General features: G+C 43.8%; 1 protein-coding gene across 1 annotated transcript in view; it reads left to right on the top strand.

Moving 5' to 3' along the window:
* Positions 1-17,298, top strand: part of Ext1 (exostosin glycosyltransferase 1) — a 272,026-nt gene that overhangs the window by 244,111 nt on the left and 10,617 nt on the right. The window contains exons 5-8 of the mRNA XM_048457107.3: positions 5,812-5,944; positions 7,305-7,423; positions 9,208-9,303; positions 14,379-14,468. Of these exons, the coding sequence (XP_048313064.1) occupies positions 5,812-5,944; positions 7,305-7,423; positions 9,208-9,303; positions 14,379-14,468 (438 nt within the window). The remainder of the gene's footprint in view (positions 1-5,811; positions 5,945-7,304; positions 7,424-9,207; positions 9,304-14,378; positions 14,469-17,298) is intronic.

Here is a 17,298-nt window from a genome sequence, read left to right as displayed (position 1 = left end):
TGGTGCAGGTCACTATGAATACTGTTGTGATTACCGCTGTCTGCGAAGATGACTAGCAATGTATGCAGTGCCTTAGCCCATTTTCTGCATGCATTTGGGGCCCTATCTTTACCTATTCTTTTAGGATAGTGTCCGTGAAATGAGATTACTGAACCAAAGAGTTCAGGCGTTACCAAGGTCATAATATATTTTGGTAAATTACTACGTTTTTATAAACTTGAAAAAATATTGTTTTATTTTTATTTGACGGAAACGACAGAAGAAATTGGGGGACATAAGAAAAAGTCTAGTGAGGTGGAGAATAGATTGTCAAGATAGCAATTCTGCTCAATCTGCACATCAAAGTCTTAAAAGAAGATGACAAAAATTACTCTGAGCTTTAGTCTGAAGAATAAATGCCTTAACACAGCCTAGCATTATTGAAAAGCAGTAAGGACCATTTATTTCCATGGTTTAATTAGCACACATTATAAAGCCATCATAATTAAGACAGCTTTGATCCAGCTTTTCAGATGAGAGAAAATATGAGTTATGTTATTTGATTCCAAATAAGTTAAATTTGCTCATATAATAGTGGATATATAAAATAAAAGTGTTGGCTGTAAAAGCCGAGTGTAGTGACATATGCCTGTGACCCCAGTGCTGGTGGGGACAGTGACAGGCAGATCCCAGAACCTGATGTTCAGCCAGTCTCCCCAAAACTGAAAGCTCCAGGTTCATTGAGAAACCTTGCCTCAAAAACTGAGGCATAGAGGGACTGAGGAAGTTGTCCTGAACTGTCAACCTCTGCGCTGCAAACAGGCCTCCACTCAGGTGGGCACTCCCCACACACTCCCCACTTCACAAAGAGGGAAGGTAGTAAAATGGATGAGATATTGGGTAGAGCTGTGTAATTTTAAGTTAAAGAAGCTGTTTGGAGCATGATCTGGGGCACAAAACACTATTAATATGAGTATAAACACCATGAAAATTTCTGTATAGCTGTAGATACCACAAAGAAAATGCAAAACTGGGGCAAAGGTTCACAGTTTATGTGTGGTTAAGAAAAGGTGAATCTTTTTGACATGTAAACTGATAAATAAATATGTGTGAAGTAATAATTGTTCCATGAAGCTGGACAGTGGCTGTGAGTCCTATCTCCTAGTCAGCCACACTCATGTTCCCAGTGTGCTGCATTGCTAAGTTACTGTGCTAGCTTGGGTATAGTAAATACTTATGGGTATAGTAAGTACATTTTCAACTTATTTTATTTTCAGTCTATGGTGAGTTTATCAGTATGCGACCCCCTCTTAGTCTTAAGAAGTATCTATAGAATCCTTTGTGGAAGTGTGTGTGTGTGTGTGTGTGTGTGTGTGTGTGTGTGTGTGTATAAGAGAACAGATGGGAAGATAGGTGTAGAGTGACTTAATTGCTAGTTAATTGTTCCTAAGGGTATGCAGTTGTGCCAGATATGCGTCAGTCACTGTGAAAAGGATGTTTGTCCTCACTCAAGGAAGTTAAAGTGAAAATATAATACCACTTTCCACCGATCACGTGTCAGTAGTTGTCACAGGACATCCTGGCACCGGTGCCACCACGGGTGCAGGAGAAAGACTCTCACGTTAGAGTGTTGGAGATTGGCTACCCACTCTGCGCCCTTCTGGAAAGGCTAAAACCTTTAGAAGAAAGCATAATTTTCACCCCGCACTTCACCGCATTGCAATTTTCCTAAAAAGATAATGACCCAATGAACAAAGCTGCAAGCAACATAGACCACAGTGTTTATTTTAGTTATAGCATTGCACATGCTCCGTCAGGTAGTTGGAAACAGGTTGACCAGCTGTGATACATCTGCACTGAGGAATATTGTACGGATACCAAATGCAGTAAGGGCATGTATGTATCATGCACTTTTAAAAACTGATTAGGAAGTAATTCAAACAGTGTGAACCATCTTTCATTTTGGTCAAAATGATAGAAACTCATACACATTGAGGGGAAAACATTCTTAAGAGGCAATATAAAATGCTAGGTGTATCCTTTAAAGATTTATGTGTTTTACTTTTTGTGTGTAGGAATGTTTTGCCTGTATGTATGTTTGTATGTATGTTTGTATGTATGTATGTATGTATATATGTGGAGCACATACATTCAGTGCCCCCAGAGGCCAGTACAGGGTGTTGGATCTCCAGGAACTGGTTCAGATGATTGTGAACTGTTATGTGGGTTCTGGGAACTGAACCTGGGTCCTCTGTAAGCACTCTAGACCTCTGAGTCCTTTTTGTCCCATAGCTGGACCCTTTCTAAGCAGGAGATTATTTGAAACTGAATTTACTTTTTTTCCCTTTAGTCTTTGTTAATTTGCTGCAAAGAATCTATCTTGTTTGTGTAATTAATATGTTCTCTTGATATTTCAAAGTAAAGCAGTGTATATGAGAAAAAAAGGCTGCATTAAATGGTACATCTCGTTGCATACAACAGGAAAACCAGTGTGGTAAATGGTTACATCCACCTAGACTTTCACAAGCTGTCTGGGAGAGACCCTCCCTTGCTGCATTCTTGTACCTTCAGTATTATAATTAAAACATAACACACAGCATTGCTAATTTGCCAGGCACAAGATCATATCTCATTAATTATCTTTCTTTTGTGGTGAGTTACTTTGTGGATCCAGCGTCTTGTCTATTAAGTTAGCAGAGCTCCATTCTCCGCCAACAACAGCTGGATGTGTAACATCCATCACAGTAGAATCTTACATTGGGCTGTTTTCATCTTTGAGCCTGGGAAAGGCTTTCTTCCCCTTGGATCTAAGCCACATAATTCTTTAGCGACGTGTGTGTGTGTGTGTGTGTGTGTGTGTGTGTGTGTGTGTGTTTAATCATTAAAACCATATACTTCGTTCGTATTTATGTATTTATAGCAGCTGTCAAATCCCTCTATATCATTCTATCATTCCAAGATTGGATAGTAACAATCTGACCTCACAGACAAATTGCAAGGGAGATAATACTTGCTTTCCTGTCTTAATTCGGGGCTTGCATTACCCAAGAACTCAGCACAAGCAGAAAGGCAGAGGAGGTAAAGGAAATGCCATCCTTATACACAAAGCAGTATAGTATATGTGTTCACGAGATGAGCTCAAGGGTCACATGTCACAGGTGCCCACTGGCCTAGCTCTCAGACACAGTGAGTCGTTTGGTTAGTTTTCGCCCTGCTAAGGACAAGAATGGACGTGAACTCTAGGCAACATAGACTCGAGGCTCATTTGCTTAGTTTATCTTCACGTAGACTCTAGATCGAAATCTATGGTGTGAACACTTAGTGCCATCCAGGAGTCCTGAGAGGTGTCCTTCAGTGAAGGAACAGGGAGAACTGAGACATGAGGAGATTGGAAAATGGCATTTCTGCTTGGTGGAATGAGAGCCGAACTCTTTCAGACTTTGACAATGCGGGTTGATCTATATAAGCTTTTTAGAAATACATTTGGCCACTCATTCAGACAGCATTAATAATGTTCATACCCCAAACCCAAGTCCTAATGAATCAATACTGAATATGGAAGCTTTTTATTTAGGGGTATTTGCATTTCTTTGCATAGAAAAATTACCCTATTTTTGGTCAATTCAGAGAAATAAGCCTTGAGTACTATGGGGAAATATGTTAAAAAGACCTAGATTGTGTATGTCTAGAAAACGAGAATCGTTATTTCTGTTTTTGTTTTGTATGTTTGTTTTTCAAGGTAGGGTTTCTCTGCATAGTCCTGGCTGTCCTGGATCTAACTCTGTAAATAAACCAGGCTGGCATTAAAGACACAGAGGCCCTGGAAGATTTTTCTTTTGAAAGGCAAACTCAAATCTTAAATATAAGAGTTTAGTCAGATTATTTTACATTCTGAGAGGGTTGCCATAAATATTATTGATATGTTGTCATTCCATTACCAATGAGAGGATGAATCTTAGAGGCTGCACATCACTTGGCCAAGGTTAAGTCTGCTATGCAGTCTTAATGGTGCCAGTATCTTTTTGCCAAGATCAATTTGAACCGAGTGTGAAATGCTTATTAGGATTTCAAGAGTGTTCCATAACTGATGGTCACATTTGGAAATTTGAAAGAAAACGGTGCTGTGACTTTCAATCCCGAGGATCGTCTGTGACCGGGAAGCCTGCCTCTCCAAGACCCAGGAAAAGGATGACCTACTTGTAACAGCTCTGAGTTTTATGCCATTTGTTTGTAGCTTGACTTTGTAATGTTGTCTATTGCCAATTTATTCTGTGCTTGATATCCAAGATCATTTATGTGACCACATGCTGAAAGGCATATAAATTTAGGAAGAAAACAAAAGGAGATCTAAATGGAACACTATAAAAGGAAATTAATAGCTTAGATTTGGAAAATATAAGGAAATAAAACAATGGAATAAAAGTTACACAAAGAGTCACTCGCTGTGTAAAACTCTTTCCAGCCATGACATTTTGCTCACACTAGCTGTCTGGATGGCAGCATTGCAAGCCATGCCTTTGTACCACAGTCAGTAAATACTGGCATCATAGCTGGATTCCTAAAATCCTTGGCAACTCAGAAAGTTACCTAACCATAAAAAAAGGGCAGCTTTGATCTGAGTGAAAAACAAAATGCAGATATTACTGGTTTGAGATTATATGTTCTTCTCAATTTCTTTCCTACTTCCTTTCAGTAGGGAGGCTTAAAAAAAAACATTCGGTAACGCTCTCATTCTCTACCATGGGGTGAGATAGAGGAACACTTTCATAGCTTAGCAAGTCTTGGAGTTCCATACTTTCTTCACATTTCCTTGAATGGAGACCTGCAAAATGTTGATATAGTTCCTCGGGCTCCTAAAACTTATAAAAGGATTGATTGGCTGATGATTGATTATTGGGAATCAAACTCGGGGTTTTATATGTAGCCCTCAACTAAGCCCCTAGGATTTTTTTTTTAAAAAAAAGTTTAAAACATTTTGTGCTGGAGACATGCTATTCTGTATGAAGTTAATTATTTGCCACATCATATCTTAATGAGTCGATGGTTTTATTGCAAGAGTTTGAAAGTCAGAGAGAAAGCCCTAAAGTGGACTAATCACATTCAGCTGACAAATGATTCAGGTTGGGAGAAGGTTTGTCTCTAAATGTAGAATTTAATGATCTGCAAGGTCCCAAAGTCCAAGGCAGCTAATGAACTAGCTTGACAATGATTAGTCTTCATCTGCCGTGGATCCTGTCCTGTTATGTTGGATGTTGTGAGCTTTCTGAAGTGGAGATACAGAAAAACCTGAGCTGACCAAGCATTCAAAGTCCTGCAACTGACTTCGCAAAGAGAATGAATGGTGATGACAGGCAATTTAAAACTCCCTCCCAAATTAGAAGAATAAAGAGAGTGTGCCTGCCTTCTCTTGTCTTCACATCCTCCTCCGCATGGTCCACACCGATGTTGCTGTGCACCCAGAACAGATCTTGCTGATAACATCTGGATCCTTATATAGATGTTTCACCACCAGGGATGTTGTGAACAGTTCTATAGACTGTACTTGAAACTAGCAAGGACCATTGTTTTATAAATAAAATATAACAGAATTTTATGATTAAAATGGGACTTGAGAAACTGTATTAGTCCCTGTGCCTCTCTTCCTCATATTGTCCTGGGGGGTCAATCACTGCTTTGTCTTGCAGACATTTTTATCAACAGAGAATTGGAGGAGGGCCAGGTAGGGTGTGTTGTGTCTTTTTAACATCATCATCTCCTAACTGGGATTGTGCAAGACCTTTCGAAAGTATCATCCAGATACTCACCCTCCTTGCATGCTGTTTTGTTTTCTAGATTATTCAGGACAGAATATTCAAGCACATATCACGAAACAGTTTAATATGGAACAAACATCCTGGAGGATTGTTCGTCCTACCGCAGTATTCCTCGTACCTGGGAGATTTCCCTTACTTCTATGCTAATTTAGGTAAGTGAATGCTTGGGAGGAGGCTGCCTTTGCTACCCCGGAAGTGGTCATTCTCCCCAGCAGTCTGCATTGGAGATTGTAGTCCCAACCTTTTTAACAGTGGAGACTCGCAATCAAGATATGTAAATACATATCAGAGTATTGGGGGCAGAAAAGAAGCCTTCTCTCTCATCTTAGCAGCCATACAGACGTTTGGTAGAGTTTCTTTTATTGAGAAATGTTCCTAAATTATAGATCGTTTTGAACATGACAACAAATTAAGTACAAACCTAATGTGTGTGTGTAGGTATGCATGTGTGAATATAAGTATGCATGTATGTATATAGGAATGCATGTTTGTATATAGATATGCATCTGTGTACATAGATATGCATGTGTGTATAGAGGTGTGCATGTGTGTAGATAGCTCCTTGATTTCTTTTCACAATCTCAGTTCGTTTACTACATGTTTAGAAAAACCTGAATTAAGAAAGAGAAAGAAGAAGTAACCAAGTATTTGTGAAAAGGGCAAATTTATTAATTCTTTCATGTTCCTCTCATATGCTGAGCTAAGGCAAGCCTAGTTGTTGAAATTAAAGATCACATCAGATAGAGTCTGCTCTCAAGCAGCTTTAATTGAATTTCAGTGGGACAAAGGATGTGAACACAGGGCCACCGCTCTGCAGAGGCTGTTGGTGCTACTGTAGGCATTTCCATAGTTGGCACCCCAGTTGTTCTCATGTTAGTGGCATCATTGGCACATTAGCTCAGGGTTGGTAAACTCTGGGAAACCCAGACAGTAAAGTATATTTCAAACTCATATGATGAGGAATCAAGATTGTCCACTCCAGACTAATGTTCTCCAAAGCAACTTTACCCTTTTAAAATTATACATATTTAGCTTGAAAGCCGTGAGTGCTAGGTGTTGCTCTCTGACCCTTTCCTACATGCAAATCATTAAATGAAATACTGTTTGTCGTACAAAACCCTCCAGTTAAGATTCAGAGACATGCAAATGCAGTAGTAGAAAAAAATGTGCTTAGGGAAATGCCTAGTAGCAGGTAAATGACTCGAGTGAGGTGCATGGATAGACGGATATTGGGTACCTTAAAACAAGGAAGATGACACGCATCACCAAGAGAAGAGAAGAAAGTCCAAAGAAGCTGGGGATGAACACTGGGCAGCAGTTTCTAGAGGTCCCTCGGCTGGGAGTCATTACCTAGCGGCTTTCACTTTTCTCAGTTCTGTCAGTGCCTTAAGAAGTAAAGGACAGATGTGCCGGAGGGGACGTTAGCTCCGGGAAGAATGGCAGGAGCCTGGAGATTTTTCTGAGTTTTGTGTCTCCATGTGTCATTAGGTTCTTCTCTTCATTCCCTTTCAGGTTTAAAGCCCCCCTCCAAATTCACCGCAGTCATCCATGCTGTGACACCCCTGGTCTCTCAGTCCCAGCCAGTGTTGAAGCTTCTCGTGGCTGCCGCCAAGTCCCAGTACTGTGCCCAGGTGAGTGCGCTTGCCCACGGCAGCGGACAGACCAGACCCTTGTTTCAGACCCGTCTCGTACTTGACTTTCCAGGACCCTTGCAGCAATCGAGCCAGTCACTCTAGGGATTGGCCAGGTCTTGATGCTCTCTTGCCAACAACTTAGAGACTCTCAAAAAGTGAACCCCGGCACAAGTAGAGATGGCAGAACAACCTTGATTTAAAGTGCCCCCCCACACACCATACACACAAATTTTCTAAAGAGTATATAAGCCACATTACTCCTTTTTTTTCTTGTTTTGTATGGATGTGCGTGCATGTTTGAGGTTGGGGAGCTCTATATGTGTGTGTAGGTGCACATGTATGCATGCATGTGTGTTTAGACCAGAGGTGAACCTAGGATGTTGTCCCTTAGTACTGCTGACCTATTTTTTAAGACAGGGTCTCCCACTGGCTGGAAGCTCATTGACTAGGCTCCACCACCTGGCCAGCAAGCTCCAGGGATCTGCCTGTCTCTGCTGCCCCACCCAGCACGAGGTTTACAAGAACACACTATTATGCCTAGCTTTTCACATAAGTGGGGGGTCGATCTTAGGTCCTCCTGCTTGTATGTGGAGCACTTTCCTGACTGAGCCATCTCCCGTGCCCCTTTCTTCATTTATAAATATCCAAATGATAAAGTCATTCCAAAAGAAAGAAAGAAAAATAACACGGGCAGGACACGGAACACTACATCCAATAACGAATAACAGCGGAAACAAATTTGCTAGTGTCAGGCGGTGTCAACTTTTGGAGAGAGCAGAGGATGACATCCATGGTAACAGTGTTTCCCAAATCAGTACCACCCCTGTAGTCTTGACACTGTTTAATTTTCTCACTTGTGAATGGTAGAAATAAGATGGTTTACAAATGCGAAAAGAGTCAGATCGCAGTGAAGTGGGATCTGACTCTTTTTGAGCTCGCTGCCTTTCTTGGGAACCATAAAGTCATATGAAATCAGCAGCTGTTCCGAGGACTCCGAAGCAGGAACTCCTCGTGCCTCTGCCTCAGATCCTTTTGTGTCGCCCACATTGCCTGGTGTAGAGCAAGTTCACAGCAGATGTTCGGATGTTTAGTATACATTTTTATTTAACTTGATCACGGTTGGTATTGCACTCATCAACAGAAGATATCAGAAGTTAGGAAACACTTGATTAAGTTCCGGCAAACTTCAAGCTGCTCTGTGTGGTGTGTGTATGTGTATGTGTGTGTGTGGGGGGGGGGTTGTGTGCGCACATGCGCATGCGCACATGTTTGTCTATATGTTTGCATGTATATCACGGTTCATTTGTGTGTTCAAGTGCATGTGTGCACATGTGCATATACATATGGAGGCTAGAGGATGACATTGGGTGTCTTCCTCAATTGTTCTCCTTCATGTATGTTAAGGCAGAGTCACTTTAGTCCACAGCTTACCGATTCAGCTGGCGTCCTCAGCCTCCTAGGGGCTAGGGTTGGAGGTGGACATCCATATGGGTCCTGGGCATCAAACACTTGTACAGCCAGCCCTTTCCCGACTGAGCCACCTCCCCAGCCCTTGAGAGTATTTCTTTCGCCTTCAGTTCTATCCTAGTCGCTGGGAATAATTCTTTAGATTTCTTCTGCCCCTGTCTGGTTAGTGAAGATTGCGGGTCTGAAGTGTGTGTGGGTGTGGACTGACTTTGAAATGTAGCTTTCCCGGATCGTTTCTACAAGCAGAGCCTTTAGAAGGGGACCGAGAGGGGTAGTACCCAAGCCAGCTGTCTAATGATCCCTGTCCTTTTCAGATCATAGTTCTGTGGAATTGTGACAAGCCCCTACCAGCCAAACACCGCTGGCCTGCCACTGCTGTACCAGTCATTGTCATTGAAGGAGAAAGCAAGGTAGGCCTAGGGGGCAACGTGAGGCCACCGTGGAGACTTCGGGCTCCGCAGATCCTTGTCGATGCTGCTTCTAGAAGTCTCCACGTCCCGCTTAAGAGTTGTTGGGCCTGGACTATGTGGCCTAACACTGTACTGGCCTCTCAATGTCTTCAGCTTCGTCAGCTTTGGACTCAGGAAAACCCGGGTTTGCATCAAACTCTCTGGCAGCTTTCTAACCTTAAGTTCTGGAAGGCTTTTTTTTTTTTCTCACTCATGAAATGAGAATCACACTGCATACCACCTAGGGTTTCTGTGAGCGCTAAATGAATTCAAGGGAGTAGAATGAATTCAGCGGTGTTTCCATAAATGACGAGGGCAGAATAAGGCTGCTGCTACTCATGGACTTGCAAGGTTTGTGGTTTGCTAACACGAACACGTTAGGTCTTTCAGAATAAGGGTTCTTCCTTACCCTTGTCTTCAGAAGGACATTGCTTCTTATTTTCTCTCGATGCCTCCAGCCAAAGACCTCCCTGGCCTGTTACATCCATTCCATTAGCCAGTCCACCCTTCTCAGAACTCAACACCCTGTGACCTTTCAGAACTGGGTTTGCTAATGCCTTAAGCTGGCATCTGATGCCATGTGTCTGGCTATTGACAGCCTTCTGACATTTTCTCTCTCCCTGCTTTCTTCTGAGACCACTGGTTATTGTGATCTGGGTGGCTGTTTGGCACAGGTCCTGATTAGCTATCTCAACTTCCCACCTCTCTCAGCATCCCTACTTAGCTTCCAACCCCCCATTCTGCTGCCTTCTTGAAATCTTGCCTTCTACTAACTACCAGAGCTGGATTCACTCTCCCAGGGGTTAAGTGGTGAGTTCTTCCCCAGTTGTGAAGAAATCAATCACTACTAAGTCAAATTGAGGTTGGAGCAGCAGGGCCTTTAAGAGATGCTTTTTGCTAATCCCAAGGAGACTATCCTACGCTAGGTAGCACATCCCAAGTCAGAATAGCAAAATATCACTTTGTTAGGTCAAGCCATTTGAAACTGGCTTTGGACCCTACAAAAGTGATGATTCTATATGGTTCAACATAATGCTTTGAGAATAGCAATGGCCCTGTGGAGAAAAGATAAAGAATATATTACATTACATCGTCATTTCCCACTTTTGTTGGGTACTATGTAATCGATGTACAAGAAACAGGAGAATATGACCATTGTACTTAGAGCATCCATACATCTGGTGTCAGTCAATGTGGGTATTGGAGCTGGGTGATTAGCATACGATAAGAAACGGTGACTGTGAGAACTGTCACATGCCTCCTGGCCCCCGTCCTTTAAGAATACATGTCACCATATGCATGGCTTCACAAAAGGGGCCGACACAAAAATGTCACCTGCCTGCTGTGTCCTTTGTCCACCTCCTCAAGAGAATAGTGACTTAGAGGGATAGGTATGTTCCAGTCTTAACACCTGAAACCCTGCCTGATTTTCAACTTCGAGCTTTGGAATCCTTTGATGTTAAGCCTCCATGGATGGCCATATCTCCTGTATTTCTTTGGACTGTGTGCATAGGGTCTCATGTTCCTGACTGGGCCACCCTGGAAAACAGGTCACAACACATTTTCACCCTCTGACTCACTACTTGAGATCTTTACTCCCAGAGGCGAGAAGAAATTCCCAAGAAAGCAGGGATGAATGTGATAGCATCTTTCATGGGATAGCACCATGAGGAGATAGCACCACACTTCCCCGCCCATTTCTGTAACTCTGCTCATGGTAATTTGTTCACCTTTCACCTCCACTTTGGCCACTAACTTCAGTGGGCTATGTGATTAGGGTGCCTTTATCTTGACTGTCAGCGCTGTGGACGGTACAGCCTGTGGAAGGAAGGGTCCACATTTCAGCCTTGCTCTATGGGTTAAAACACAGGCCCACTTTGAGGATTCAGTGAAATACTGCGCATCAAGTACTTAACCTAGTGCCTTTTTAACATACACCAATATTCCAATAAATATTATCATTCTGAGATGCATTGCCATATTGTGACTTATGATCAAGCTCTAGAATCTGACTTATTTGGTTATATGACCATAGAGGAGTGTTTTAATCTCTATGCCTTAATGCATCCACCAGTAAGTAGAAATAATCCTAATACCCAGTTTAGAAGAACTAAAAGAATCAAATGATACTCTGCGTGCCAGGAATGGTAGGCACATACATCCTAGAACCCCCCCCCCCCCAGTTTTGTATACTGTGTGTATAATTATTTCTACGAATTCTTGTCTCTGTACTAAATGATAAACTTCCTGAGTCTTGGCCATTTTATTGTTATGTTTATAACTTCTAAAAGAGTTGGCTACATGGTTAACCAATTCTCTGAACAAATAGGATGAACCCAGTTCATGCAGTATTGACCCTGTGGGTTTATTCCTTCCCTTGTGTTAGGTCATTCAAGAAGGTAACTGAGTCAATGTCTTGACAGTCTCTGATTTCTGCCCTAGGCACTAATGGGCTCATAAACTATAGGTTCAGAAAAAGGAAGAAAGGATGGAAGGAAGGAAGGGAGGGAGGGGAGAGGGAGAGAGGGAGGAAGGGAGAGAAGGAGGAAGGGAGGGAGGGAGGGAGGGAGGGAGGCAGTCTGGCAGGCAGGCAGGCAGGCAGGCAGGCAGGCAGGCAGGCAGGCAGACATTCTGTAAAGCCAGTGCCTGAGCCCATGGGTGGAGCAGCACTAGGCCTCTCTTCCCTATCTCTCTCTCCCTCTCTAGCCAGGACTTGAGAACTGATTTGTACCGCATTGGCTGCAAAGTTCTGTTGTGAATTTATAGGGCTTGTCTTTGCAGTTTTCCCCTGTAGGCTGAACACGGGAAAGGTCAGGGCATTGCTAAGCTGCCAGCTAATGGTTTCTGCGTTCCTCGGCGGACGTGTAAACAGCGGCAGGAGAATCGCTTCGGGCAGAGATTTCTGAGCTCTGGGTATATGGAGTTGCTGATCGCTTTGTGTTTTATTTTATTTTGAAAGACGGAGAGAGATTTTAAAAAAGAAAAAGAAAGAAAGAAACCCTGACCCAGTTGACAGATGTGGGAGTAGTCTCCACAGCCACATACACTGTAGGTCCATTGCTTGATCTTTGAGATGGGTTAGCCTGGTGCTGCCCATCCTTACGGCTGGAAGGCCCTCCTCTAGCTCACAGGCAGACATCTTGGATTTGAGATGAATGGACAAGCCCAGCTTATCCGTGTAAGCAAAGCATGGGATTCTTTGTGGATCTTGTACCTCTATGAACCTGTAAGGTGTCACCTTTTATCACCTTGGTCTCCAGTAAAACTTGGCTACCCATCCTTTGCTACCCATGTTTTCAAAGTGAAATCAACTATGTCTTGCCTCTCGGTGTGAATTTGGAGCCTAACTTTCACAGGAACATGGGGACGGGTATCTCACATTTATCCCTATGCACACTTTTCAGTTCTTCCCAAACCTGAGGCTGTATTCCACCGTCTGGGAACAAACCCACCCTCCAGCTTAGGCGAAGTTCATGACCTTTCTGCTTCCCCCAATGAGATGGATTTGGTACAAAGATAGGACAAGATGATGGGCATGAAGAGAGGGCCCCAAACATTCCCTGACTTACACGAGCTAATCAAGTAGTGTTAGTCAGTGTGTGGTGCGCTCCTCACAGGAGGAAGCTATGTCCATGAGAGATGAGCTTCCTGTACCTTCATTTGTTTCACCTGCCTTCTTACCCCCATGACCGCAGATGGAAAATCATCTAAAATATATTCTGTAGCACGAATAATACAAACCCAGAGAGAGAGATTGCGGTTCAAGCCAAAAACCAGAGAAGCAAAGCAGCGAAGAGAAGTCTTACCTCTACCAAGGCTGGACTATGGCAGACTAAGCAGACTAAGCCTCTCTCTCCTCCCATTTTACATTCCCTCTAGTGCTGGGATTAAAGGTGTGACTCCCTAGGACTGGAATTAAAAGTGGGAATCACCACCACTGGATTTGTTTCTGTCTTGATCTTTTATATCCCAGGGTGGCCTTGAACTCACAGATATCCTTCTGACTCTGTTTCCCTAATCCTGAGATTAAAGGTGTGTGTCTCCCTCCATTGCTTGACCTCATAGTGGCTTTTCACTTTGTCTCTGGTCTTCAGGCAAGATTTATTTATCAAAATACATATAATATACCATTACAGTATTCATGTACCTCTCTTGTAGCTTCCATAACTTTGCACCACACATGCTAATTTTTAAAAATTTAAATCAATTCATTTCTCTCTCTCTCTCTCTCTCTCTCTCTCTCTCTCTCTCTCTCTCTCTCTCTCTTTGGTTTTTCAAGACAGAGTTTTTCTGTGTAGCTTTGGATACTGGAACTAGCGCTCAGGCTGGCCTTGAACTCACAGAAATGCTCCACCATCGCCTGGCTCTTTCTCATTCTTAATGCCTTCCACTGGCATAGCAAAAATAAATGTGTGCTTGCATTCTCTATGATTTGTGCTAAAATAGATATAAAGTCAATACTGTAAATGTTTGCAAATCTACAATGGTCTGACCTCCCAGGGATGTGTACCAGGATGGAATCATGTCTTGTTCTCCGCTCTTTGTTGCTCTTGGGATACTGGTCATCTTTGGGGGCCCCTTGTGCTTGCTGAATCCCTATCTCTACTGCCTTATTTCTGTCCCTGTCTGGCAGATTCCCACCCGGTCAGTCCTGCTTAAATCATTCACCCCGTAAAGCCTTCACCTGCTCATGAAGGTAGCTGTCTGCGCTGCCCTCCTGTCTGGTACTTTTCCTTCTGGGTGAAAGCCGGTCATCTAGCCCTTCATTTCTACAGACTGTGGGTTCCTGAGGGCAGACCATGAATCACATTTGTTTTGGTCCTTGCTGTGACCAGTGTGGTACCTGTAGGTGTTCAATAATCGCTGCCCAGATTAATCTTTGCTGGTGGGAGATGGAAGACTTCCACTGTGGCAGATGGCACGGTCGTGGAGCCGTCTTCAGGATGATATGGCTGGCGGGATATACCTGACGGTAAGACTCTAACTAGCACTTCTCCTTGTCCCTAACCTCTCTCCCCACCTCTCTTACTCTCCAGGTTATGAGCAGCCGGTTTCTGCCCTATGACAACATCATCACAGACGCTGTGCTCAGCCTTGATGAGGACACTGTGCTCTCGACTACCGAGGTAAGAGCCGAGCCGTACCTTGGGGGCAGGCAGGGCCTCTCCAGGTAGGGACTGTCAACCCTGTGGTGCCAGCGCCGTTCTCCCCCATATCTTGGTGGGCGTTAAAAACATTTTCCAAAACTTCCTAAAGAACTGGTTTTAATTAACCCAGTTCCTGTTAGCACCTTGCCACCACCTGGCACCCTGATGAGGGCACTTTCTCCTTTGTTTTCTCTTTTAATTAGGTCCTCATTGGCATGGCTGTTCCTCTCCCCTCCCGTCTTCCATCTCCTTGAGTTTTTAAGTAGCATTGCTGTGGGCAGGTGTATAGGAACCATGGGATGGAAGAGCTGTTCCGCACTGTCCTGAAACCCTGTGGTCCGCAGCCAAATGTCCCACGCTTCCCCAGTGACAGTGATGACTGTGCCCAGTAGGCAGTCTCTGTATGGCACACTTCTGGGTTCTAAAGGTCATTTTTCCATCTTCTCTAGTGTGCTCCTTGCCCCCGCACATGCACACACACTGCACACACACGTGCACACACACTGGGGGGAGAGAGAGAGGGAGAGAGGGGAGGGGAGGGGAGGAACAGGCAGTTTCATTTGGAGGCTGAGATAGAGACCTTGTCTCTTTTGAATGTTCAAGTATTTATGCCAAAAAAAAATAAGATTGCACAGAGAAAGTATATGGAGAAAGACAAAGGAGAGGGAAGACAGATGGTAGAAATCTCTGTGACTGGAATGGGTATTGATCTCTGAAGCTTTAAGCCATATATGAGATCAAAGACAGCTATATGAAAGTATAGACTATCAGGACCACATTATTAATGGTGGCTACTTAAAGGCACAGAGGCTTAGCTAACTCACCTTTCATTTCATTTTTTTATTTTATAATTAATTTCCTTTTATTTTAGCAATTGGCACTTACCAGCATGCACTGTCTCGGACCCCAGTCTGGTTCTAGTAGGCACACTTGCTATAGTAATAGGCTGCTAACAGGCTTGGTCATAGGCTGACTACCTCAGTGTCTTCCTTGAGATTCCATAACTGTTTCTAGTTGTTACCAGAGTTGATCAGACATTGCTTTCAAAGCTGCCTAAATACCCCAGAACAAGGCGTCCTGGGTCTCACCTGGAGCAGACACTTCTGCGTAGCCTGGGTTCTATAAGTACTTGTTCAGTGATTGGATGCTGGCGGTGAGCACTGTGCCAGTTACAGGCTGAGTACCCAGCCTCTGTGCCACACGTCTTTTGGCAAGAGGATGGGCTACTGGACTGGAGATGGGACGAGCAGTCAAAGGGAAGGCAATGGAATGTGAGCTTTGAGACGCTCCAGCCCGCATTTTTCTGCAGCTTACTGCAAAGGGGAGCTGGCATCCCAAGAGCACACTCATTCACCGAGTATTTCCTGAGAGATTTCTTTCTTTGGGTCTCTAAGCCAGGGTTCTGTCATCCCAGTTTGTATCTATCAAAGTCCTGGCAGCAAACAGAATTCAAGTCAGATGACTCAAAGGAAAGCACTTTCAGTTACCTCAGGAGGTGTGGGTGGGATGGCTGGACCCCGTAAAGGATAGGAAAAAACCTATCCTGAAACATGAAAACATGGTCAGGGCAGAGAGCTCCCTTACTTCATTTCTGAAAGAGCACGGGAAGGATAAGAATGCCCAGCCCGTGAGAGAGGGAGCTCTGCTGAGGAGGTCGTCCTCCCAGACTGTGCTCACTAAGATGTGGCTATTGTCACGTTGTTCAAAAAGACCTTACCTTCTCCTTCGTCCCTTGTTTGTTTTTGTAATTTTGCTGGTGGCTACCATTGGTTTGACCTTGCCACTCTCTAGCCAGCAAAGGAGGGCAGGCTGTGCCATTCTGGGTGTGCTAGTTGGCATATCGTGGCTATGACAAAGTACTGGGACCGTACCACTTAAAGGAAGGAAGATTTGTTGGGCAGGGTTTCAGAGGCTTTCACTGTATCATGGCAGGAAAGATGTGGCAGATCAAAGATCACGTGGCAGCCATGGAGCTGGGAGGGACAGAGGATCTGTGAACCAGCTGACTTCCTCTCCTCCCTTGGCTTCCACCCTAATCCCAGCTCATTGGCTCTCACATCCCACATGCACCCCAAGCCTTCCCCTCTTCTCGTTAGTCCTCTTTGAAAACACTCTCTAGCAGTGTGCTCTACTAATTTCCTGGGCACCTCTGAGTCCAGTCACGATGACGGTCAAGGTTAGCCATCACACTAGTATTCCATCATCCCAGGGCAAGAATGGGCACAGGCTTTCAGAGGGTAGACCCAGGACAAGTAGTACATCCCCATGGCTGAACAAGTAGTTAAAACATTCACAGAACACACCTCGGACATCTTCCGATGACCTGGAGTCTGATTCATCTCATGTCTTCCCCAGGGCACAAGGCAATTGATCTCACACCAGACTTTGTTTTTCCGTGACCCAAGCTGGTGTAACTTTCTACCACTGTGATGCATCTTTGTGCTGGAGAATTTCCTTTCAAAGGATAGCAGTTCCCACCACTCAGTGCATGCTGGGAGGAACATGTGTTCTGTGTGAAGTAATTAGAAGTCAACGTGGGTTGAAAATGATATGTAAATTTAGGAGGCTGGCAGTCTGGCTTGCTCTTGCCTGCTGATCAGTGAAGTGGTTGTATTGCCTAAAATGGTTGTGGGCAGAATTTCCCTAGTCTCTTTTTTTAGGTGAATAGATGCTGATTCCATTGGATTTGATTCTCACTCTTTCTCTTTCTCTGTCTCTCTCTCCTCTCTCTCTCTCTCCTCTCTCTCTCTCTTTTCCCTAGTCTCTTTTTTTTAGGTGAATAGATGTTGGTCCCATTGGATTGTATTCT

This window comes from Myodes glareolus, chromosome 19 (genome assembly GCF_982192425.1).
Source record: "Myodes glareolus chromosome 19, mMyoGla1.1, whole genome shotgun sequence".
Classification (NCBI taxonomy): Eukaryota; Metazoa; Chordata; class Mammalia; order Rodentia; family Cricetidae; genus Myodes; species Myodes glareolus.
The sequence above is the reverse complement of the archived record's forward strand: the minus strand, read 5'-3'. Positions and strand labels throughout refer to the sequence as shown.